Genomic DNA, 24,357 nt, shown 5'->3' with positions numbered 1-24,357 from the left:
GTCTTTCATGAGCGCACAAAGCACATCGAGTTGGACTGTCACTTTGTTCGCCATCATTTCCAGCAAGGCACTATCTCTCTTCCTTTTGTCTCCTCCACCATGCAATTGGCCGACTTCTTCACCAAGTCTCACACTCTTGCTCGCTTCCGCTTTCTTCTTAGCAAACTCTCGATGCTTAATACTGTAACATCGTGAGTTTGACAGGGGGTGTGACAATTGTATAGCCAATATTAATATATATTTGAGTCTGTGTCTTTTAAGGGTAGTTAGGTCTTTTACTTATCTAGGGCATCTTTATATGCCTATATATTGTAAGCTTACAGCTGCTGTATATTAATTAATTGTTTTGTGAATATATTGGCATTCTCTGCTTCTGCTTGAATTGTTCACAGTCCCATCCATGATATAGACTTTTTGAGAAGGAACCTGAGGAGAAGGCGGCCAGAACTGAGTTCAGGAAGAGATTCCTTAGTGTTTTGCTGACCAGGGATCAACCTTATGGTGGAGGTAAGCCTCCCAACTCTTATTTGGGTGGAGAAGTGTATCAGCCCAATTTCTGTACCAGATAGTCTGGCTGCCCTCAAACAATTCCAGTGAAGTATTACAAAGGTTGTAATAGAGGCACTTCCTAGAGAGATGCAGATGATCTTTAAGTTCACTAGAACTACAGATGCTCAGGTAAAAAAGGCTTGAAACAGCAGAAATAAATACCAAGAGAACTGTTATTATCAGAGTTGAAAATTCTATGTCTAGAGGAAGTGCATTCATTTCAAGGTTGTATTTTATGCATGAATCTATCGATGTTATAACTTCTACCTGAAGAAGGGTGAGTATATTAGAAGTCAACAAAACAAACCCAACTCCAAAACCTCATAATAAAAAACCCAAAACACTCAATAGGGCATCAGAGTAATTTAATAATAAAAATTAAATTCAATAGGCCCATTTGTCATTTTTGGGTTTGTTTATAGAAATTAAATGGTGTAGGGTTTATTTATATTATTAGTGCTAAGAATGGGTATATGACTAAATATCTCTTAATAAAAAGGTAATTGAAGATCTATTAATAAAATGAAACAAATGCAAAATAAGATATGACTATGACTCTATGAGGGAACTTACTTTGTCAAATGCTCTTGTGGAATCTTTGTGTTGAACCATGTCTATACTATATTATGTTGAAAGCAAAGCAGAGAAAGAAAACAAAAAAACAAAGCATCGAGGATGAGGCCGCGGATAAATCCTCAGAGATTTCACACCCAACATCCTCATACACTTTGCGGTGCACCTTGCTGCATACCAGTATCCCAGTGTACTGCAGAAAAGTCATTTTACCTCTGATAATTGACATATACTTATGAAGACTGCCGGTATCTGTCACATCAAGTTGAACTGCTCTTGTATTTGGAATACCTTCAGTAATCTGCACCCAATCTTTCAGTATCAAAATATTCAAGTGCAAAAGGACAAGACAAACATAAAGATACATACAAAAATTTGCACACCATGCTTGGAAAAGAAAAACCTACATCCTCATGAAAAGAGTTGAAATTAAGAGGACCATCGTAGGATTTAAAGCAGGTTTTTTGCAATAGAAAAATAATTTTGGTCAGTTACACCTCTTCAGCATCCTTTAGATAGAGAGACGCAACAGTAACTTGCACATCATTCTTCTCTTCAAAATCATCTTCCAGGCATGCTTTACACCATTTCTGGGATGACATTTCGCTAATTGATGCTAACATCTCAGCAGCTGGTTGGCATACTCGGCCTGCGCCAATTATAAGAACCCCAACCTTTCTTTTCGTGCCATTTTCCTTCATAGGACTCTCCTGGACTTTACCAATCCTCAGAGAAATCTTAGTTTTTTCTTGCTTTAAATCATAATTTTCGTTTAGATTAGCAAGAGAAGTTAAAGAGTCGATAATTTGATCCAGAAATGCCCTATCATCTGCACCCACCTGTTCATATCAAGAAAATTATAGTTCAACTTTCTTCAGACGAAAATCATTGCAGAACAAGTACACTCAAGGGAGATAAGCCATTTCTTACAAATTTTTTTTACAAACAGTGGTTACAAACATCAATCACATTTTGCACACTGCTTTTATAGTGTGAAATTGAATTTAAAGACAATATATACTGTAAGGAAAAAAAAAACTGAAGAAAACCTCTCTCATAATCAAACTTGACTAGAGATGTACTTACTTCAAGCTCTGAGAATGACATAGAATTAGAACATTGACCCACGTCACAGTTAACCCAATGAAAGGAGCCACCTGCAGCTTCAATAATATCTAAGGCCTCATTTATCAGAAATTGATCAAATAAGTGACCACTGAGAGATACCTGTCATTTATGATTACATTCAGCAATGTTGATTAGGAGATAGTCTAACACAAGTTTAGGATAATTAGGATAATTCATATAATCTTTGGCGTGAGAAGACGAGCAGCAAAGATGTAAGAAAAATAGAGAAACTTACAGATTTCTGACCAAGTAATCAGTTTGCTGTGGTTTGAGACTGAACCTTTTTCTTTTTTGACAAAAAAGAAATATGAAAAAGACAATACTCAGTTCTTCCAAGCCGAAGAAAATTACTAGTTATGAGTAACTTACTGCACCCGATTATTAAGAAAAAAGGATCGAAAGGCGAGAATATGCCCTTGCCTGAGATGGAATTGAAACTTACTCTGAGCCATATTTCCTCATACGTGTAATGTATTCATACAACGAGGTAAGTACTCCTCCATGGGTTATGCAAGCTCTCGTCAAGTGTGCAGGTATCTTTGTGATGTCACTTGTAGAAGCCAAATTACCAACAAATTGGGACAATATGTCTCCAAAATGTTGGGAAGCCTTCACAAAAAAAAATTGGAATGCTTTAAATAATGAGAAGTGTAATTTATGGCTTTAAATTATCCTAGAATTGTTGCATTTGCTAAAGAAAAGGCAGTCCCATCCCATCCATGAAAGTACTTCACCTCTTTTGCAAATTCTGTTGGAAGAATGTCCACAGCTTGATATATCAAGCCAGCTCCATCCATGTCGTGATGGTAAGAATCATTCACAGGATCATATCTGTAAACCAAGATTGAACATATTAGAAATAATTGGTAGAGTATGTGAAACAGATTGAGATAAATATATATCCCACATGAATCAAAGGCTTGATACAGCAGAAATAAAAACCAAGAGAACTGTTATTATCAGAGCTGAAAATTCTATGTCTAGAGCAAGTGCATACATTACAAGGTTGTATTCATGCATGAATCTATCGATGTTATACCTGAAGAAGGGTGAGTCAATGGACGTGGTTTGGTTGACAAATTCTATAGATCCCCCTATGTCACAAGTTATATCAGAGATTCCAATAAGCTTACATCCTTTCCTCACATCCAAAGTATCAACTCTCGAACATCAATACAGTTAAAGAAACCACATAGGAAAGTCCAGCTCATGGACTATCCCAGGCTCTAAAGTTGCATGCACTGAAAAGTAAACTAAAGCTGAAAAAACTTTTCCTTGAACAACAAATTCAGCCAGAGCATATGAATCCAGTAAGTAGTCGAAAATCGACATTGTAGGAAACAGAACATACTCTGTCCTAACCCGCGCAGGAAGTCGATAAATCCAGCTCTACCAGCGTACTTTCCAAATGCAAGTAGTCTTTTCCCGTGATCCCCCACGATAAGCTCGTAATCATAGAGGCACACCCTTTCAGCTAGGATCTGCACACCACAGAAACAGTGATAAACTGGTAATGAAGCAAAACGTAGTATTATAAATCACTGCCCTGCTCTTAATATATGCAAATGCAAACAAGACACGACCTTGTCCAAGAGTGGCATGTTTTCCTTCTGAGCCTTGTGAGTATGGGAGAAAAATGCATAGGCTCTATCAGGAAGAATCATCTCCAGCTGCACCACAAGTCCAAAACCAAACAATCGTGTCAATAAATTGGTGATCCATTGACAAACTTGATGCTATATTATGTTGAAAGCAAAGCAGAGAGGAAAAAAAAAAAAAAAAGAGTGCAAAAAATAGCACCTTGGGCTGTTTGATGCCGAGGATGAGGCCGCATTGGGATAAATCCTCAGAGATTTCACACCCAACATCCTCATACATTGCATCATGGTGGATGCGCTTTGTGGAGGGCTGCACTATGATGCGGGCAACCCCAGTTTTGTCTCTGCCGCTGTGGAGCAGCCTAGCACAGTGAGATGGAGTCAAAGGTGCTCTTCTCTCCCACTTGTCCACTGATTCTGACAAAATCCACACCACCCCATTTCCAAGCATGTTTTTCTTTTTCTGAAGCTTTGTGATCTTCCTCTGCCTTAATTTGATCACTTTCTAGCAAGAATCAAGATCAATCAAAACAAAAACCCAAAACCAAGATCAAAGATCCATACATCACCACCACCAAAACTCTTTCAATTACTCTGCAGAAGAAAATCATGCAAGTTGGTTTTGTTGGTTTTTTATTTTTCTGTGTAGTTGGTATCAGAGTCTGACTGAGAAAAGAGAGTAATTGTTGATGAGAAAGAGACGGAGAATTATATATAAATAAAAACCAGAAAGAAAGAAAAGAGGAGGAGTGAATTAATTGGTAGTTTGCTAAAGCGACAAGTGATCACAAGAAAACAGCTTTGATGATATGGGAAATTGGCGCTTTTATTTATTTATTATTTATTTTTTGTTTTTGTTTTTGTTTTGTATGATTCACGAACGAGACATGTGTCTGATCCATGCCCTGATCATCTGTGGATACGTATAAAAAATATACATACACATTATACATATATATGAAATTATGAAATTGCACTGTTTGGATATCCTCATCCTCGTCATGTCATAGTTTCCCAAAGGTTCAGTCAGCTTCAACTTTCCAACTGGATTGTGCCACGTGTGTTCCCGCATGTACGGTGACGTAACGAACTTCCTCTTCTTTTGGTTTGCTTTGCCGGTCGGGACAAGTTATATATAGATACATATTAGACACGTGGGTTGGTGACTTGTTCGGATTGTTTGGTCCTTTTTCTTGGGCACTAACCTTTAACTAATTGTTGGTCGTTTTGATTAGGGCATGTTTAGCTTTAATTGGTTTTCTTTTTTAATTGACAAATCACACACTCAAATTTTTTTTAATAATATATTAATTACTGCTCTCTAATACCCCCAAAAAATTAATTAATGATTAAGATTATTCTAGGTTCTAATTTCGTATGCGTTTATTCTAGGATTATTCATGGTTTTCCCTCGTATAAGAGCAGAGTGAGGCCAAAGTCAAAAGTGGTCTTCGGCTCCCATTTTCTTTTTATAAATTTAGTTATCTTAGACATAATCTTTTAAAGAAACCCTATATCATTTAAAAACTATAAACACACCCAAAAATTGACAACTGTCAATTTTTTTTTATTTAATAGTTGTTTTTTAGTTTATTTGTGTGTGTTAAATACGTATAATGTCCTTGTACTATGGATTTGAGATAGGAAAATCAGATCTGCCATAAAATCAAATATCCCCAGATTTGCCAAAAAACCAAATCATATTTATTTTCTCATTTCTTGCTGGTGTTTTCTCCAGTGTTGGAGCAAGAGGAGCTTTCATTGAAGCTTAGTCTTAGGTCCAACTATATTCTTCATCTTTAATCTACAATTTTCAATATTTCACCTTCAATTTCTTGTTCTAAAACCGTGCTTCTATGGATTTTTTTTTTTTCGAATTGTTCAAGACCTCGATCAGATTCTATTAACATTTGCTAAATTACGATTGGATAACTATTAACATTTGATATAATTTCAGTTTCTGGCACCCCAAAACCTAATAAATTGTTGTTAAATTCCATTCCAATATGAATATATTTTTGTACAGAGTGCTATTATTTTCACCCCTATCTTATTTTTCCACCCACATTATCATCCCACCCACCATGAAAATTTGAAAAAAAAAAACAAACAAACAAACAAATACAATCCTCTATTTCCACCCACCATTATTCCTAAAATACCCATTATCTTTCTATCCATCAAGTAAATAATAATATATTATTAAATAAATTAAGAAACAATATAAAACACTCAAAAATAAAAATAAAAGACTCTCTCTCTTTTTTACTGATCCCTTCCCCCACCAACATGTGCCACTGTCCACCCATCGACTCCCAACCCCACCGCCGCAAGACTAGCGACGCAGCCGCTGCACCATCTCTCTCTCTCTCTCTCTCTCTCTCTCTGTTGAGAGTTGCAGTACATTTCAGAGCCTAGAATTTCTGTTGAATGATCTAAAGTCTGCATGGTCACCATCTGTTACGTAGGCTACCGAATTGTTAGCTTAGTTTGGTCACCATCGATTCGATCAACTTCTAAGGCCTAGTTTGAGATTGCTATCACTTTTAAAAAAAGTTGCTTCTGCTGTGCTTTGAAAATAATTAGCTGTAAAATAAAGCAGCTCCATGTTTGGTAAACTATATTTTTAAAGTGTTGTTAGTACAAAAAGCAGTATCAAAACCATTTGGTAAGTTTTAATATAAAATTGTTGTAACTGTGAATAATGACTAAAATAGACATGATGTTAAAAGTGTTATGTACTAATCATGTGGTAGTAGTGGTAGTGATGGAGTGGAGGTGGTGGTGGTAGGGATGGCGCTTGTGGAGGTGGTGGTAGTGACAACACGGTGGTGGAGGTGGCAGCATGGTGGTGGTGGTGGTGTTGGTTGTGGAGGTTTTGAAGGAGGTGGTGGTTGTAGTGGTGGTGGTGGTGGTGGTGGTGGAGGTGAAGGTGGAGTTGGTGGTTGTGGTTGTGGTGGTAGTGGTAAAGTAACATGCAGTAAAGTAACAATAACCAAAGTGCCCGAATCCTTTACCACACGATAGAAAAATCCAACGCCACTTGTGGTAAAGTAACCAGTATCCAAGTGAGTACACACGCCGGAATATCCAATGCTACGTGTGGCCTAACCAAACCATGTCTTACGTAACCTTAGAATCATATGGTCGATCGAATGGCCAAATCCTTCTCGATCGCATTATCAAATGGTTGCCGATTTACCTAACCTTAGAATCAATGATTCAGAGTATCCGAGACTCCGATTCTCGATCTGTGAATTCCTACACGATCCTAACTTTGAAAATGGAGCCGATCCAATGATCCGAACATATGGAACCCGAATATCTCCTAATAGGCATAAAACCATTCAACTATCATATGATAACCAAATTCTAATTTGTGCATACCGTGTCACTTATTTCCCCCAAATCCTTCTTAATTATAAAAAAAATTAAAAAATTAAAAAAAAAACTAAAGTACCCATACTCCCAAAGGCAAAATTGTGATTTCCCAAAAGAATTAAATTGGAGCGCAACACTCGCTCCTTTTTAACTAGCATTTCATAGTCTACCTTTCCAATTATTAGCCTGATATCATCCATGAAGCTTGCAAAAGCTCGTCTCAGACAAAGAGATAGGTGGTAATTTTGGCACACCATGATAAAGACACGAATTAGACGGCTTTGGGTACAATCATCTTCAAATTGAAATACTGTCAAACCGTTAAACACATATAATAAGCAGTTGTGTGTCAAGCCAACCTGCCTAACCCGAAAATATCAAGGACTGACATGTTGAATAATGGGGTCCTGTTGACACGTCTAATAATTGTGTGAAACCTATCACCCCTCGTCAAAACCTATTTTAAATATATTATTTAGTCTAGTGTTAATGAAGGATATGTAAGATTTCAATAGTGGTGGGTTATTAACGCCTTAAGAACATGTTCATCGTGTCCACCAAAATACGGCTCAATTAAACCTGATTAACAAAGGGGTTATGCGTGTTGCTCGTGTTATATGTGTGATAATCATGTCATGTTCATGTTGAGAATATTCCGTACCATTAATAATCGTATCGTGTTCATGTCAAACCAATTATTCTAATTCATGTTCCTCAACTTGACATAAAGGCAACACATAAATCCAAATTGTCACTTCAACGCGAAAAGCGGTAATAAGCATATGCACTCATAAGGTAGATAGGGACATTAGAAGCCTAAAGTTTAACTTAAATGCACCAAAAAGCAATCCCTAACCAAAATCATATTTCTTCTATACTATCATATTTACGCAGGCTAAACTAGGCATGTGCACGGTTCGGGTCGGGTCAAATTTTGGCCGACCCGCGGGGTCAAACCGAGAGCTCGAGTCGGGTCTAGAGTAAAAACCGAAATTGGGCCGAACCAAAAATGTGCTCGGGTCTCGAGTCGTTTCTAGGGTCCTGATCGGTTTGGGCTTGAGCTCATTTTTACCATTTTCAAAAGCCCAAGGCTTATTTATTTTTGGAAAAAAAAAAAAGCCCAAATCATATTTTTTTTAACAAAACAAAGCCCAAATCATATTTACTTTCAACCAAAACCCATTTTTTGTTGTCAAATTGCCAAAACCTATTAAATTCTTATGAACAATCCCAAAACACTTTTTACTTATCTTTCAAAACCTGAAATTATGTAAATTCAATTCAACCTATAAAAATCCATCATTCCAATCTAAGTTTCTAAACTAAATCAATCTCACATACACAACCAACCAACCAAGGAAAAGAAATATAATCTCTTACAAACCATTACAAAAAATAATACACAAACCAAATTAAACTTATGAAATTAAAGATTACAACCCATCACAAAAATACACATAAAGATAATATCCTTGCAAAAAATCTGCTGCATCCATTCTTCCAAAAGCCTTAACAAAACAACCTACACAACACTTAAAAGAATTAACACAAAGTTTCACCATCAACAAATCATAATTAAAATAAGATGCAAGAAAAATACCTTCCAACATATCTTAATCACACTAAGAAGGGAGAGTCTTATTCAAATTTGTCGTGCATGTTTTACTCCCCATTTCTACAAAATATAATAATATGTCAAAACCTCTGAATTGAGTTATTCAGTTGACAAACCAGATGAAGATGAATCTACCGAATTTCAATACAAAAAAATAAGATACACGTGTATGGAGTGATTGATAACAAAAGCTGCCCTAGTTTCGACCCATCATAACATTTACTAAATAAAAGTGAGCTGGACATATCAAATCACACATAGCAAGTACAAAAGAAAGGAAAGCGGAGATTTATATAATCACTTCCAACACATTCTGAATGAATGCTTGTAACAAAATGAAACAAAATGCATGCAGTACAAACAACAAGAAGATATTTAGGAAGTTAAAAAAATAAAAAATAAAAGAGGCAAAGCATAACTCAAAGCCAATGATTTCTAGCCTAATCAATGAGGCAGCTAAAATGAGAGTATAAAAGGAACATGAAATGCTTATAATTTTGGAGTATAATCAACCTCATAGTTCCCTACAATCCATATCCAAGGTTGATCAGAAGCCCCCCTTCTCTCAATCTAAAGTTGCAACAACAAATCTGATGCAAAATTATGAGGAACATCTAGACAAAGCCAAAAAAGTTTCTACTCATTGGAGGAATGGAAGAACTCAAAGCCTAAATAATAGCTACTACTCATTGGAGGAATCTTTTGTGCTATTGTGAAAAATAAATAAATAAAAACAAAATCTCTAAACAGAAACAATAAATGAAAATAAGAAACAAAATTCAACATTTAGAAAACTAAAGGAAGATGTTGGTGATGGCTTAATCTCAGGCGGACAAATTTGTAAAAATTGACACAAAAATTGAATATGGATACAAGTCATCAAGAAACAAAACTTAAAACTTGACAAAACTCACATAAAACGCGATAGAAGTCCAAAATGAATTACTACAATCAACATGGCTAATAATAAACAACACTGAAACAAAAACACACCTTGACCTTCTGGAGTACGACATCTGAGACAGAACAAGAACAACAAAACAAACCCAGATTAGTGTTACAAATAACACGTACAAGAACAAAAGGAAAAAAAATCTAAGAGAATAAATTTACGCATAAAAAATGGAGAGAGAGAGAGAGAGAGAGAGAGAGAGAGAGAGAGAGATGACGGTGAGGGTGAGGGTGAGGTTGGGAGAGAGACGATAGAGGTGAGGGTGAGAGAGAGGCGGCGACTGAAACTGACAGCGGTGAAATTGAGGTCGATTGAATTTGAGAGAAAGGGGAAGGAGCTAGGTTTAGTTGTGGTTGTGATCTAGTGCAAGCGTCCTCAAGGTAAACTCTTCTTTTACCCAATAAACAGAAGCCACGTGGTATATTTATATATTATTAAATAATGCTCGGGTCGTGTTCATCGGTTCCAAATTTTTTGAATCAAGGCGAACCGTTAACCCGTCTGTCGAGTCGTGTTGACTTTTTCGGTTTGGTCAAAAAACCTCATTTTTCTGTTCGGTTTGGGTTGGTTCGGTCGGTTCGTTCGGTTTATCAGTTTTTATGCCCACCCCTAGGCTAAACTGTTTGCTATATTATGTGAGTTACCTGTTTACTAATCTGAAAATTTCACACTTCAACTTTACAAACTCTTCTTCATATTGATATTACTTGGATATCTGATTGTTTATTGCTGCTCATCATCACTTCAGTAATATATCGTATAGTACTCAGCCAATCTGACTCTTTTATATATTCTCTCTCTTGAAACAATAGAATGACATGACCCGATCTAAATTTCACTTTGGAATTCGTGTCAAACCATGTATGTGTCCAACACGTGACAGGTGTCGGGCATAAATGACCAAAATAACCATGTTGCCTTGAACCGCAAAACGGAAAGCACACTTAAGGGTTTAACTTCTGCCAGAAAGCCGACAGTCTCCCCTGAAAAACGACATTTCCCAATAAATTTTCCACCTATAAAATATACATTTAAAATTGAAAATCAAATCCTAATCGTCTAGCATGCATAAGATAGATAACTCTAAATGGCCTCAGGCATCTTAATACCAAATAAATCATTTTATCATCTGAATCTGGTATCAACTCTTAAAACAACATGAATACTATATCAAGTTCTAATATGAACTAACTGAACCAATTTTCAACACTTGATCTTATTGCTGCACCTAGTACTCTAGGTTGTCTACATATCCTTACCAAGGGATCAAGCCACATGTGGTTCTTTCACACTTCTCTAAACCAAAAGCTTCAACTCTAATTAATCCTTTGAAATTAAATCGTATGATGAGTCGATTTTATATTATATATTTAACCCCATTCGTAGTATCTTTTGGTTAATCTTTTGGAAGAATTTTGATACTTTGAATTATATTTCAAATATAGGACTTTCGACTTCCTCTGGAGCAAAACATTATCAAATGAACGAATTTTGGAGTAATTCCAGTTGGAGGACGTACGTGAGTCACTTAGCTTGATTTTATCAAAATATCAGACTGTTCCACCAAGCGATGATTTCCTGGTGAATAAATGAAGGAGCGATGTGCAGTGCTGGAATAATGACGTTTTGGGCTTTTATTGCGTTTTTGGAGCTCAAGATGACCTCAGATGGGTTTGTGGCCTTCTGGAGAAGTGTTCGGAATATTTTTATCTTTAAAATGAAATATTTTGGGCCAGATTTGGAGGAGATTTGAGACCAAAACGGGACTGGGCAGATTGTGGGCAGATTCTCCTAATCCAATTTGGATTTTATTTTCTAGTCTTATTTTATTTTAACTTAGTTTCCTTGTGGGGATTGGGTAGCTAGGTTTTAGGAGGTATTTAAGCTCCTTTTCATAGTAGTTTAGGAGACTCCATTTTAACTTCTTTTTGGCTTTTGGAGCAATTGCTAGGGTTTTGGATTTTCGCGACTTTCAGGTGTTTTCATTCTTATTCTTCTTAATGATATTTTCTTGGATTTCAATTATGAGTATGCATAACTAAATCTCTTTTGCTAGGGTGAAGCCTTGAGCATTAGCATGAATATGTGATTTTTATTTAATTATGATTTAGTGCATGCATGCTTTGAATTGTTAATCACTGTTTTAAACTATCTAATTGTCTTAATGTCTGATCACTATTAGGATCTTTAGAAAAGTAATTAGATGCAATTTTGGTCGGAAGGTTCCCTGAAATTGATGCTAGCTTCTTGTGATTAATAATTGTAATTTCACTTAAGACGAACACCGTGTCTTAAGGGTTGCATGGTTTTTCAAAGGATTTTCACAAAACTTAATGAGTCTTTCATGTTCAGATTTGATCCGAACGTCCGGACGGGTTGCATTTTAGATGTACGTTCTATGTTGGAGGTTCCAAGTAGAATATAAATTAGGAAAACCTAACCTTCAAAGTGGCATGTGCAAATCATAAGTAATTGGTAGGAATTCATAGGATTGCTAGGTGACGGTGAAACCCTATTGCTTTCACACATTGTTATTCAAAAATCTTTCTTCCAATCGTATTGTTTCTATTTAAAATTTGTTTTTAGTATCAACCAAGTTCATATTCATCTCTCTACTTTAATTTTAGGTAGTTAATTAGAAATTATTTTCACATAAATTGCTAAATAGTCCTTGAGGAGAATGACCTTGCATGAGCATCTATACTACAATAGCCTTGTATTCTTGCAAGTATTTTATGTGATTTTAACCCTGTTTGCACAGATGCTAAAAATCCTATCATCGTACACAAGATTTTTGATTTCAAAACAATCTTCCACCCATCACATATGTGCATATACAACATAGATCTATAATAGCTTGTTACAGATAAGTATGAAAACGAGGAAGTTACTAAAATAACTTTGGTCACGTGAAACCTTAATATCATTATCAACAGGTTGAATAAAATATGCTTCTATCTTCCACATGTAAAAACGACTCATCACTTAAGAAAATAGTTATGAATTGTATAAAATCCTTAAAATTTAGAAAATTCTCGATTTCTTGTCATATAAATCGGAAAACATGTATTACAATTTTCACCAATAAGTACCAAGATAGCATCATCATCAATTTTAGTTTAAAGATATATCAAAACTAAATACTCTCCACCTAGGCATATCCTTATTCATAATCCATCAATTCCAAGTACAATGTATATTATAGCCTCGTAGAACTCGGGGAATATGTAGTCAGCCCGAGAATGCATATTCTCACAGAACTCGGGGAACACGTAGTCAGCCCGAGAACGCATATCCACGCAGAACTCGGGGGACATGTAGTCAGCCCCAGATCGCATATCCGTAAAATCCCATCGCAAGACCCATGAAGGTATAATCAACCTGAGAATGCAAATCCTCACACAACACGATTTAGGTATCCCCGAAACTCGTGGGACATTATCACAAATGACAAAACTCTCCAAAGACAACTTGGTTTACTCCCCTGCTAGGTTTGAAGACCATGTTCTATAACTTATCATAAAAATTCTCTTATTGAAAAAATCCACTTACACAAATCCCTTTTTTAAAACGAGATCAATCACAACTTTCATCAATTGAATTTAATCATGCATCATCTTTCAAAATTGTTCTCAACTACATTTAAATATGCACCACAAACTGTTGAGAACTAGTATCCATAATTCATCGTTTTCAAACCACTATATATATATATTAAATATAGACATATACTTAGATATATAATTAATTTCTTATTCACGTCAAAATCCGATTAACAAACCATTCCCAACTCTACACAACTAAACATAATATAATATATTTAAAAAATAAAAGTGATTGCATAGTAACTCATAAACATTTAAATAATCTTTCATACTATGATATCATTCTAACACAACCCTCCAATCACAATTACAACTATTAATGGCCTCAATTGAGCCGACAGAGCCCACAATCTAAATTGACTGTACTTATAGGGCTCACCACCTTCATTTGTTATTTGTCAATTCCTATTGGTCCATAACCATAAGTTCAGCCTATTCTAAAAGTCCCTTCATGATCCAACGGTCGGGTTGAACCCGATCGCGGAATTGACCAATTGGGCCTGCGGGGACCACAACCTCCGATTTTCATATTAGATTATGTGAGGGTTTAAGTTAAAATTTTGCACAGGCCCCTTGAAATCTCAAGACCGGCCTTGATTGTAGAAAAACTGTACATGCATGCGTTATTTTAAGATTTGATGTCCTTACGTCCATATGATTTCTCCTTAAAAAAATTACTTTCTTCCACTCAAAACAAAACTAAAACAAAAAGTCATTGCCTTCTTCTTTCTCTTGAACTCTTTTATTTTTCACCGAACATTTTTGAATTCATCAAATGAAAATATTTTAAAAATTATGAATTTGATATGTGATTGTTATTACATGTTAATTTATGATGAATTTTAGTTATAAAAAAATTGTTTTTTTACATTAAGTAATGGCATTTTTTTATTTATTTAGTATTTTCATATTAGAATATGTGAGGGCTTAAGTTAAAGTTTCGCACAGGGCCCTTAAAATCTAAAGACCGGCTTTGTAAAAAAATTGTTCATACATGTATTATTTTAAGATTCGATGTCCTTACAATTAGATAGGTTTTTAATTTCTTGGAGACATTAGCAAATGCATGCGTCTACGTTAAAGTGATGCAGGAAATAATGAAAAATTCAGTCATCATGATAAGCAGTTGATGGTTCCCAAACTTTTTGATGAGGCTAGCTAAATGTTCCCAAAAACATTTGCACAATGGTTGTGTTGTGCATTTCAGATAATAAATTCTCTCACCTATATCTAGTGCTTTGGAAATATTCTAATTCCCGCATCATTCATAATAATTAGTACGAATTGCCCAATGACATCCATGAGAGATGTCACTAATTTGTTTCAATTGCAATAACAGCATGAATACTATTAAGAGGTTATAATTTTATAATGAGGAGATCTTTAATAGTCATTCAGTGAAACGAAGAGTTATTATTAGATTGCTAGATTGAACTCACGAAGAATTATTATTGAATTGCTAGATTGAACTCGCTCATTATAGTCTCTCAACATATTGGGTCGTTGATGCGAAACAAGTATGATCCCATTGTGCCAACTATGATCCCATTGTGCCAACCTCGCGATCTATGATGAACCACCCACAAATGTCGAAAAGAAAAGGCCAAATTCACTCTTCTGGGTCGGGTCGGTTGGTCTTGGGCCAACGGCCGCTGTATTGTTATGTGCTAAACTAAAGCGGGAAAAGACGAAAAAACGACGCTAAGGTTCCCTTGTCGATGTACAACTGGCGGTTGAGTAAACCAACGACGACCATATGTCTGTAAAGTCCATGTCGTTTGCTGTGAACCCCTCCCTTCTGAATGTACAAACGACAAGTCATAACCATTCTCTCTCAGAGTCTCAGTCACTGAAGCTGTGTGGCAGAGTAAATTGTAAATGGCGGGAGAGAAGCTGCTCACGCTGCAGATAGATGGCTTCAGATGGACTTGGCCGAGCTCGAATCGTCGTGCTTGAACAGCTGAACTCTAAGCCTCCTGTAAGTAATTACCCTTTTCATATCATTTCGAAATTCGAAGAAATTAATCTCTGCTAATTTGATCGAGGATAATTCCCAAAACAAAAGAGAAAGTCTCTTCCTTTTCAGCTTTTGAAAAGATCAAGGTCAACCCTTTTAAGATTTACTGAAACTAATGCACTTGTTTCAGAGTTCCTCACATAGATTTTTTGTGTGGTTGAGCAGTTGACATAATTGTTTTTATTTATTATTCTGTTGATAAATTTAGAAAACTAGTGCTAAAAAAATCTGCTTTTGTAATTCCCTTTCAAACTTGATATATTTTGAATTTCAAAATCATCATCTTGTGATTTTATTAGAAAGAAAACCCATCAACTGAAGGTGTGTTGTGTTAGGGCTAATATATATTAGTGTGTTGCAAAATACAACAGGACGCCCATTTCAGTGCCTTGATGATCCATTTGAAACAAGAAATTGACGACATCACCATTTCACTCCAGACACAGATGTTCCACTCTTGTTGATCAGATACTCCTCGTCTTGGTTCGACAGACGAACTCCTTAGTTTTCAGATAGGCCGAAGCAAACAGGAACCCCCTTGGCTCTGAGCCAAGCATTCCCTTTCAAGAAAGGCCCTACAGTATACTTCATAGCCTCTTGCTTGTCAATGACTTTGTATCCAGACCACTTGACCCTGTTATCAGTCTTCTTGGCACCTGGTCCCTTGTTGTTATACTCTGCATAATACAGCGTTTTCAGTGCAAAGTCTCCTTGCCATGGTGTCCATCCATCTGGGTGTATCAGATCCTCAATTGTTGACTCCATCACTATTGTTCTTGAGAATTCCTTCCATGGCCTCCCAAGGTAGGTCTTGAACTGGGACTTTACTGGCTCAAGATCTTTGTCAGGCATGATTTTGCAATTCTGCAGCACTATTCCTGTGTTTTCCTGTTTGTCAGTCCGTCCCTGGGCAGTAACAATGTTTTGTTGGTTTTCCATAGTTTTCCTAACGTAGATCAAGCAGTTCTGGAACATAGCAGCAGCGTCACCAAAGATGAAATCAACGTTGCCAGAAATGACACAGCACTTATAGAACTGCTGATGGGTTGGTGCATAAACGGTGTCTTGGTACCCTTTGAATCGGCAGTTGAGAAAACCAGCACGGTCTGCTTGGACTCTTGCTGCCACTGCCTGATGCTTCTCAGGACCAGCCGTGTTTCTGAATCCCATGGACTTTGCCATAAAACCTTCTCCTAAGGCTGCTGAAACAGAGACAAATGAAAAAGGACTAAGTGCCATTGACAAATGATGCAGTTTGGAATGTCCTAACTCTGTCTGCAAAGTTCTTATTCCCGGTGATGGTGCTCTTCTGTGACCCGTCACCATATATGGTAACATTTGGCATCTTCTCAACCACGCTTGGAAACCAATTCTGTCAACTGGGTTTATGGAAGATAATGTGATCAATATGTTAACCCATGAGTTTAATTTAGCTGCCTTTAGATTATGAGGCCAGGTATATATATGTCTTACATTTTTCTGTTCTCTTTATGCAAATTTTGTAATAAATCTGTGTTGGGTTTTCTGGAATGTATAATTGGGGTTTTGTTCCTGCTAAATTTAGGATCTTTCAGGAATTTCAGAGACTCATTTCATAATAGATTTAGAGAGTGCTGATTTTCTTAGGCTTTATTGGAAAACATGACAGTGAATTCTTGTACATGAAAGTCCCCTTAAGCTAATGGCATGTCCATTTTTCATGAACTTTAGGTGCAGCCAGCATAAAATAAGCAGAGGAAGAAAAGTCTTTATCTTTGAAGATGGACAACTATCTTAATGAATTTTTCAGTTCCTCTTCATGGTCAGATGTAGATGTGAAGGAGAGATCATCTTGGGGATGATGTGAATCTGGGCAACCAAATGAAATGCTTCTCAGTTCAGCTGGACTGGATGAGGATGACAACAATAGTTCACCTACGTATCTAACTAATTCAAACCACAGTATGGAGAGCTTGGCTGCTCAAGATGCTTCATCTATTTATTGTTCATGATTTAGAGTCAGATGCACAAGATGATGCTAAAAACTTCAAGCCAAACCTCTGAAATGGAAAGGTGGATGGTAGCTTTAAAGTTGAAAATCTGGGCCTGCAATATTATGTGGATATTGTAACCCCCTGCTCACTTGCTTCTCTGGAGCAGCTGCCTTTGAATGGTAACATGGTGAGAACATCTCTTTCCGCCATAGAGCTGGAAAATGTGGTATGCAACAACCGTGAACCATCCATCTTCGAAAGATTCAATGGAGATTTCGAAACCCTTTCTTCGATTTCTCAGTTGTGTCCTCTTCACTGTTATGAGGGTGTTCCTTCTTCTCTTTCTCGTGGTATGGGACGGCACAGAATGTGCAGCTTTGGCATAAAAGGAGAATATGGGGATAATGGTACTTATGCCATGGCAAACGATCCCAATAACTTGGCTGCTTTAGTCACCACGGAGGTATCAGTCTAGGATCATAAACTTACTTAATATTTCTAGTTATATAAGCTTTAGGGAAAAACTTGGCTAGCTACAAATTAGATTTTAACTCATAGTTATGATTATCTATTTACAGTTTTGGTAAGTGAAATGGTTTTATGATTGTTGCTTGTGTAATTTTGAAGGGAAAGCAGGACCTACAAAATTATCCTTTGCCTTCTTTTGCTTCTGGGCCTCAGATTACAATGACAATGTCTGGTTTGCAGTCTTTACAGCCGGTACTTATCCTAGCTCCACTGTTCTCTTGGATACTTTTGAGTTTTATCAGTTAAGGAAATCCTAATTCTATCAAGCATTGTAAAAAAATGAACTTACAATTTTCACTTACGGGCTACATCAACTACCCCCTCTGCTGAATGTACTGGAACTGGAAAGCCTTGTATGAGGGCACGTCGAGGCCAGGCAACTGATCCACACAGTATTGCTGAAAGGGATAGTTGTGTCATTCACATAAAGTTTTGCTTCTTCATGCATTATCTGTTTCCAAGACCTGAACCATTAGAATTTGAAGTCCACTTGTCAAAGGAATTTGGTTGGGAATTAAATGGACTAAGCATTTATATCTTATAAAACACATATAATGCAGCTTCGGAGAGAAAAAATTGCTGAGAGAATGAAGAACCTGCAAGAACTGGTGCGAATTCTAACAGGGGTAAGCTCTTCCATCTCACACTGAAACAGTTGCCAGTGTAATTTATAGTGGCTGGATTTAAAGAAGAGCTGATATGATTCGTGATTTTGCAGACTGACAAGGCATCCATGCTAGATGAAATCATTGAGTATGTCAATTTCCTTCAGCTCCAAATCAAGGTATATGATGGAGAACTTTCTAATAAAGTTTAGATTCTGTGCTCCAGAAATAGGGTTGTAATGAAACTCAATTTTCAGTTTCCCAAACTGGTACCGAATTCTAACAGTTGCCAGTGAAGGAACAAAACTGCTCCTGAAAGCGGTGCTGTAATTGGGAAAGGAGTGAAAGCATGGCCAAGGAATTGCTGGTGGATTCCTTGGAGGTCTGCAACATCTTCTCCAAGTCAGACTTCAATTTTCCATCAGGAAACCCATCAGCACACGTCTGCTGACAAGATATGATTGCACTCAGCCAATTGTTCAAGACACAGGTTCGAATCTTCCCCGAAGCAGTAGTGTCACCAATTTCAGAAATGGCACCCCCTAATTCGTCCATGGCATCTTCAAACTGCACTTTGCAATCCTCAAATGCTCCCTTCTCTTCTGGGCTTTTAAAAGTGAGCTCGCTGGATTTGCTGCAGGCAAATCCTGGCCTCATCCGAGGCTGCTGAGATAGCGGTCTTTAGGAAAAAATTAAATGGGCTCCTCCGGATCAGGATTTTAATAGTTGGAAACTAACCGTTACAAATTCAAGGTAATTTGCAAATTCTAAATATAATCAGGTTGTGACAAGGGATTATTGCAAAACTTCCAGATTCATAAAGTAAAGAAAAAACAATAAAATCGATGATGATGATGATGATGGATTTATCATCATGGTAATTTTATTGGAGTCAATTCAGATGTTTTGAGATTATGAGGGATCGACTAAGCAACAATGAATTGGAAATCTGGCTATAACGAAAATGTGACAAATTTCAGGAAAACCCAAAAACACCAACAAATGTTAAAGGGTACGCAATGTAGGAATTGGAGTATACTCTGTCGTCTCAAACCATGCAAGATGTCAAAAAACCCAGCTCTACCAGCATACTTTCCAATTGCAAGCAAGAGTATAGAATTAGAGTTGATGGAAATTACCTTCTCTAAGTGTGTAGAATTCATAAGAAAAATCGAATGGCAAGTTTACTTATTCGATAAAGGGAAATGAGAAATTGGAGAACTTAGTGTTGGCGTGATTTGTGGATATTTACTTACTTTCCTTACACACCAAGGATTCCTATTATAATTGTAATTGATTTACTTTAATTCATGATTTCCTACTGTAAATAGCTTTAGGAATCTATTATTTACGTGCCCATTCAGGTTTTGTTGTATTATAAATATGACCTCCTACAAGGAGAAGGACACACAGAAAATTCCCACAAACAAATATTCTATCATAGTTCTCATATTTTAGCACTTAGAAATAGGGAAGGTAAGGAATTGGAATTAGATATTAACAAAGAGTAGGGTAGGAAACTTTGGTTTTTTTAAAGCAGGGAAGGAAACTCTGTTTGCAGTTTCCCCATTTTTTTGGGCGTGCAACATGCTTTCTTCTATTGCACGGTTAGGAAAATTTTTATTTCCAGTTTTCCAGTTTTCCAATTTTTCCTTTTCCTATTTTGAATTAGGATTCCTGATTAATGTGGGTTTAAAGGTCTAGGTAGGGTGATTCTTACAAAAAGGATGAATCCCTTGTACAAGGCTATTCATCAATCTCAGTCAGTCTTATATCTCTCTCTATCGACACTCGTATTTGGGGCCGATGTTATATCTCTTATCCAAATCATCTAGAACCGCATTCAGTATTCGTCAATTGTGTAGGTACCTAACTCTTTAACTGTGAGGGCTTCTTCAACAATACTTTTTATTTGCATGTTCATTATATATGTGTTGTTTCATGTCATGTTACTATGGGAGGGTGGCTTCGTAGGTCTGTTCATGTTGATACACACGTACACTTGGCTGGTTGGTAACATTGCCTACCCGCAACCCATGCATGCGGTTGCCTTTTCTTTTTCGTATTTATGAAGTTCGAATTTTTTCTTTTTTGGTCTCTCTCTCTCTTCACTAATATCATAAACTGTGTGTTAGTGTTTGGTTCTAATTGTAGGAGTGGGCATTATTACTAAAAACCCGACTGAATTGGACCAATTTAGGTGGGTTAGTCCAATTGTAATATTAAAAAATCCAAGAATTAGTTAAAAAAACTGCTCGCACCGGCCTTGAATCAGGTTCGGCCGGTTTAAATTTCTCAAAACCTGCGAAAATCGGACCGGCCGGAAATATTTTAATTATTTTATTAAAAATCTTTAATACACGTTTCGGATGATGATTCGTCCATTTTATGCCATTCCTACTCCTTGCCACACTGGATCCGCCGAAACCCTTAACCTAAAACAGTTCTGGGGTTTCGATTTCTATCATTCCGCCTCTTTCAGTCTCTCTGAGTCTCCTCTACCCAAATCTGCCTCTCTCGGTCTCTCTCAGTCTCAGTCTTCTCACCATCATCGTCACGTCTCTCTCGATTTCTCGATCGCTATCAGTCTCTCTCTCGAATTCTCTGTATCTCTCTCTCTCTCTCTCTCTCTCAGTCACGACCACTATCGAATTTCTGTCCCTTTAAGGTAATATCGTGAAACCCTAATTCTTTGATAATTTTTGATAATGTGATCGGCGATAGGATTGCTGAGCTATGGGATGGGGTTTTTTTTATATATATATTTTTTATGTATTTTTTGTATTTTCTGTATTTTCTGTTGCTTTATTTATGTATTTTCTGTTCTTGGTTTTATTTGTTATGTATTTTTTGGTTACTGCTTATTGAAGCATGCTTACTGTTTTTGGTTACTGCTTATTGAAGAAACAATACTTTTTATCTGCATGTTCATTATATATGTGTTGCTTCATGTCATGTGTTTTTTGTGTAAGAATTTCAGTATACACATCAACAATCTATGAACATAATTAAACGTGTTTCACATGGCATCTGCGCATCTCTTAGCTTTTCTTGCATTGGGCTGCTCTTTCAATTTGGTATATGGGGGACCAACTTTTACAAAGTTTTAGGGAATATCCTAATTTTTTGTTTCCAAATACATATTCTTTTTCATTTATATTGTTTAAATTTCATCAAGGCAGTAATACAGTACAATTGACAAGCATGCAGCATCACAAAGGTGGTTTTATAAAAGGACGTGTCATAGAGTTCTATTGGTTCGGAAGACTACTTGATATTTCTGAACTTTATTAATCAACACAAAAGATTGGGTTTCATACAATTTTTTCAGATAAAAACGATAGATTACATTTATAATTCAGGCACAAACAACACCGTCAGCTACAAAATTAGCTTCATGGATTCAGAAAAGAAAGAGAGCACACATTTTAGCTTTGTTCCTTGCACGAATTAAATAAACAAATATCACTTGGAAGTCTGAGTTTGGATATTGAATGGCAAACATTGCATGTGTTTCTTCGGTTCTATATTTTTTTTTTCCTTTTTTTAATTTAAATTTTGGTTAGAATAGGAGAGGCTGGATATTAATTTACAATTTCTGTCCCTTTAAGGTAATATCTTGAAACCCTAATTCTTTGACAATTTTTGATAATGTGATCGGCGATGGGATTGCTGATCTATGGGATAGGGTTTTTTTATATATTATAATTTGTTGTGAATTTTTTGTATTTTCTGTATTTTATGTTGCTTTTCTTTGTTTTCTTTGTTATGTATTTTTTGGTTACTGCTTATTGAAGCATGCTTACTGTTTTTGGTTACTGCTTATTGAAGAAACTAACTTATATGCTCAGGTAACAGCTTAATGGAAATGGAAAGGCAGCAAACTTCACCGACTGTAATCCGAAGGAGATTCAAACTCAACCCCAACAAGGATGCGGTATGTTATGCCTATAGTTTTTGTGTATATATAAATTTTATATCTTTTGCACATGTAACATATGTTGGGTGTGTGTGTGTATGAGTGGATGTATGATGGAAGATTTGTTTTTGCAGATAATTGATGGCACACACATTACTGAGTATGAGTTAACCAACCATCCATCTCAAGTTTATTTCTCCGGAAGAATCTATTTTGAAGATGGTCAAGAAAAGGGTGCTCGATTTTTCAAATTCAAAGAATCGGAAGAAAAGAGAGCCAAGAAAATACTGTCAGAAACTTCCAAAATAAATCATAAGACGGTCTTGAAAGCCTACTTTGCAGCATATTGTGAACCGGAAAGTTTATGGATTTTGTGCTATGACCAGTTTGATAGTCTTCTGGACGACAACGACAATGTTCTTTTGCCAGCGAGGGATAAATCCTTTTGGTGGTGCAGAGAGATTGGGTATGGTATTATATTGATGCCTTTTATTATGTATTTCTTTTTCCTCAATTCTGTATTGTATTGTAGCTAAAATCTGACAATTTGTACATTTAATCAATTATATTGTGCAGGAACGTTTTAGAAGCAATAAAAGAGATGCATTCGTCTCGTCTTTTTCATATGAATTTGAATGATACACGCAGTTATGTTATTGTTTCTATGAGAATTAAGATTGTCAACATCCAAGGTAGTTTTGATCCCAAAGATGATGTTGATCCCGCAGAAATACGTAAGTTGAGAATTGAGGACTTAAAAGCATTCCGGAACATGCTAAAGAATATAAAACTCATGCCGGGTGTGTGTTGGGCTGATCGAGATGGTTTCTTTGATTTCTTTGACCTTCAAATTTACACGTAAGGGGTTTAGTTGTCATATTATTCTTGATATATTAGTATTTTAATTATTTGGCTTATAAAACCTGACCTGAGTTATTTAATTTTTTTTTTTTTTGAAGGTACCCTAACTTTGTCGAGAAACTTAGAAAGCATCCCTTCTTATGTACTCCTAAGGAAAGAATGAAGTCTTTTTCTGACATATGGCACTGCCTAAATGAGAGTGATACCTGCAGGGAGGAATACAAGAAATTGTTAGATGATGGCGAGGAATTCCAACAGTATAAAAACACCTGGAATGATACTGGAAACATGAGTAAAGCATTCGAATGTATTTACAAGTTTAAGAAGAATAGCTACAAAGGAGACAGTGTTTGGGACCTCCTCAGATTTGTAAGAAATGTATATGAGCACTATGGGCAGCATGACATCAGTGTTGCGATGCGGACTGTGAGGTTCGAAAATTATATCCTAATTTCTTGGATAAGGTTTATGCCCGCTTGGGCCCCTTGGAATGAAGGTACGAATTTTGACTACATCCATTATCCATACGGTATATATGTGAATATCCATGTTGCACGGACACTCGGACACTTCAGTTAATTGAATATTAATTGTTTACCTCTGGTTTTTATCCTTCTGATTAGTCATTTATATATTTGTTTCTATGTTTTTTGGTGCAGATCATCATTAGCCTTGCCTCCATTGATTTGCCACTGGTTTGGAGACTCTGTTCTTTAGGTTTTTATTAGGATAATTATTTTTAACTTTTATGAGAGGATTAATTATTTTCTGGTACATTTGTTTTCGTGCTAATACAGTATTGGCGTCATCATGTGGTGAATATATAATTTGTTCATTCCTAGTCTTATCTTGAGTGAGGTCTCTCCCTTGATAAAAATTCATGACTTCTGCCAATTTGTTTGATCATTGTTTTTGACCTCCCCAAAGTGATTTTCTATAGCGGCGAACAAATGTGCTGTAGAAAGTTTCTTGTTTTGTATGAAATAGGTTTTTGAAAGTTATCAAAAGATGCTATCAAAGATTATACATAGGACTGTTCAAATGCTATCAAAA

At 36.3% G+C, this 24,357-nt stretch overlaps 2 protein-coding genes, 1 long non-coding RNA gene and 2 pseudogenes across 9 annotated transcripts; 2 read left to right on the top strand and 3 right to left on the bottom strand.

Moving 5' to 3' along the window:
• Window positions 1-1,067: 1,067 nt before the first annotated feature.
• Window positions 1,068-4,642, bottom strand: LOC148914569 (alpha-aminoadipic semialdehyde synthase-like). 4 transcript variants are annotated; one of them, XM_089043525.1, is made up of 10 exons: window positions 4,051-4,641; window positions 3,834-3,920; window positions 3,602-3,731; window positions 3,290-3,344; window positions 2,985-3,081; window positions 2,693-2,859; window positions 2,486-2,536; window positions 2,209-2,349; window positions 1,530-1,961; window positions 1,068-1,423 (listed from the first exon to the last, which is right to left on the bottom strand). In XM_089043525.1, the coding sequence occupies exons 1-8, from the start codon at window positions 4,297-4,299 to the stop codon at window positions 2,313-2,315; spliced, it is 873 nt and encodes a 290-aa protein (XP_088899651.1). In that variant the 5' UTR covers window positions 4,300-4,641; the 3' UTR covers window positions 1,068-1,423; window positions 1,530-1,961; window positions 2,209-2,312. The 4 variants fall into 4 exon arrangements, with proteins under 4 accessions (XP_088899651.1, XP_088899652.1, XP_088899649.1 ...); XM_089043526.1 differs by having other exon boundaries at window positions 1,620-1,961; XM_089043523.1 differs by having other exon boundaries at window positions 1,068-1,961.
• Window positions 4,643-8,571: 3,929 nt separating this feature from the next.
• Window positions 8,572-8,923, bottom strand: LOC148914568 (uncharacterized). Its single transcript, XR_016122981.1, has 2 exons — window positions 8,830-8,923; window positions 8,572-8,751 (listed from the first exon to the last, which is right to left on the bottom strand). It is a non-coding gene; the product is annotated as an uncharacterized LOC148914568 (long non-coding RNA).
• A 6,996-nt stretch (window positions 8,924-15,919) lies between these two features.
• LOC148914566 (putative pectinesterase/pectinesterase inhibitor 13) lies at window positions 15,920-19,687 on the bottom strand (annotated as a pseudogene).
• Window positions 17,073-18,198, top strand: LOC148914567 (uncharacterized; annotated as a pseudogene). Its single transcript, XR_016122459.1, has 2 exons — window positions 17,073-17,854; window positions 18,019-18,198. The product of XR_016122459.1 is annotated as an uncharacterized LOC148914567 (transcript).
• A 1,303-nt stretch (window positions 19,688-20,990) lies between the features above and the next one.
• LOC148914565 (uncharacterized) lies at window positions 20,991-24,149 on the top strand. Of its 3 annotated transcripts, none has more exons than XM_089042124.1 (6): window positions 20,991-21,192; window positions 22,383-22,461; window positions 22,578-22,909; window positions 23,020-23,301; window positions 23,403-23,800; window positions 23,964-24,149. In XM_089042124.1, the coding sequence occupies exons 2-6, from the start codon at window positions 22,387-22,389 to the stop codon at window positions 23,972-23,974; spliced, it is 1,098 nt and encodes a 365-aa protein (XP_088898250.1). In that variant the 5' UTR covers window positions 20,991-21,192; window positions 22,383-22,386; the 3' UTR covers window positions 23,975-24,149. The 3 variants fall into 3 exon arrangements, with proteins under 3 accessions (XP_088898250.1, XP_088898251.1, XP_088898252.1); XM_089042125.1 differs by having other exon boundaries at window positions 20,992-21,192; window positions 22,376-22,461; XM_089042126.1 differs by lacking the exon at window positions 20,991-21,192 and adding an exon at window positions 22,098-22,135 and having other exon boundaries at window positions 22,376-22,461.
• The last annotated feature ends 208 nt before the right edge of the window (window positions 24,150-24,357 follow it).

The sequence above is a fragment of the Prunus mume genome, linkage group LG8 (genome assembly GCF_029339155.1).
Source record: "Prunus mume cultivar Tortuosa linkage group LG8, ASM2933915v1, whole genome shotgun sequence".
NCBI classification, from domain to species: Eukaryota; Viridiplantae; Streptophyta; class Magnoliopsida; order Rosales; family Rosaceae; genus Prunus; species Prunus mume.
The sequence above is the reverse complement of the archived record's forward strand: the minus strand, read 5'-3'. Positions and strand labels throughout refer to the sequence as shown.

Excerpts from the sequence above, each read along its gene's own strand:
- LOC148914569 (XM_089043523.1), bottom strand. The coding sequence starts at position 4,299 with ATGCTTGGAAATGGGGTGGTGTGGATTTTGTCAGAATCAGTGGACAAG. Across the intron at positions 3,921-4,050 it reads TCGGCATCAAACAGCCCAAG|CTGGAGATGATTCTTCCTGA; the intron begins GTGCTATTTTTT and ends CTTGTGGTGCAG. Across the intron at positions 2,350-2,485 it reads GATTACTTGGTCAGAAATCT|GTATCTCTCAGTGGTCACTT; the intron begins GTAAGTTTCTCT and ends CATAAATGACAG.
- LOC148914565 (XM_089042124.1), top strand. The coding sequence starts at position 22,387 with ATGGAAATGGAAAGGCAGCAAACTTCACCGACTGTAATCCGAAGGAGA. Across the intron at positions 22,462-22,577 it reads TCAACCCCAACAAGGATGCG|ATAATTGATGGCACACACAT; the intron begins GTATGTTATGCC and ends TTGTTTTTGCAG. Across the intron at positions 22,910-23,019 it reads TGGTGGTGCAGAGAGATTGG|GAACGTTTTAGAAGCAATAA; the intron begins GTATGGTATTAT and ends TATATTGTGCAG.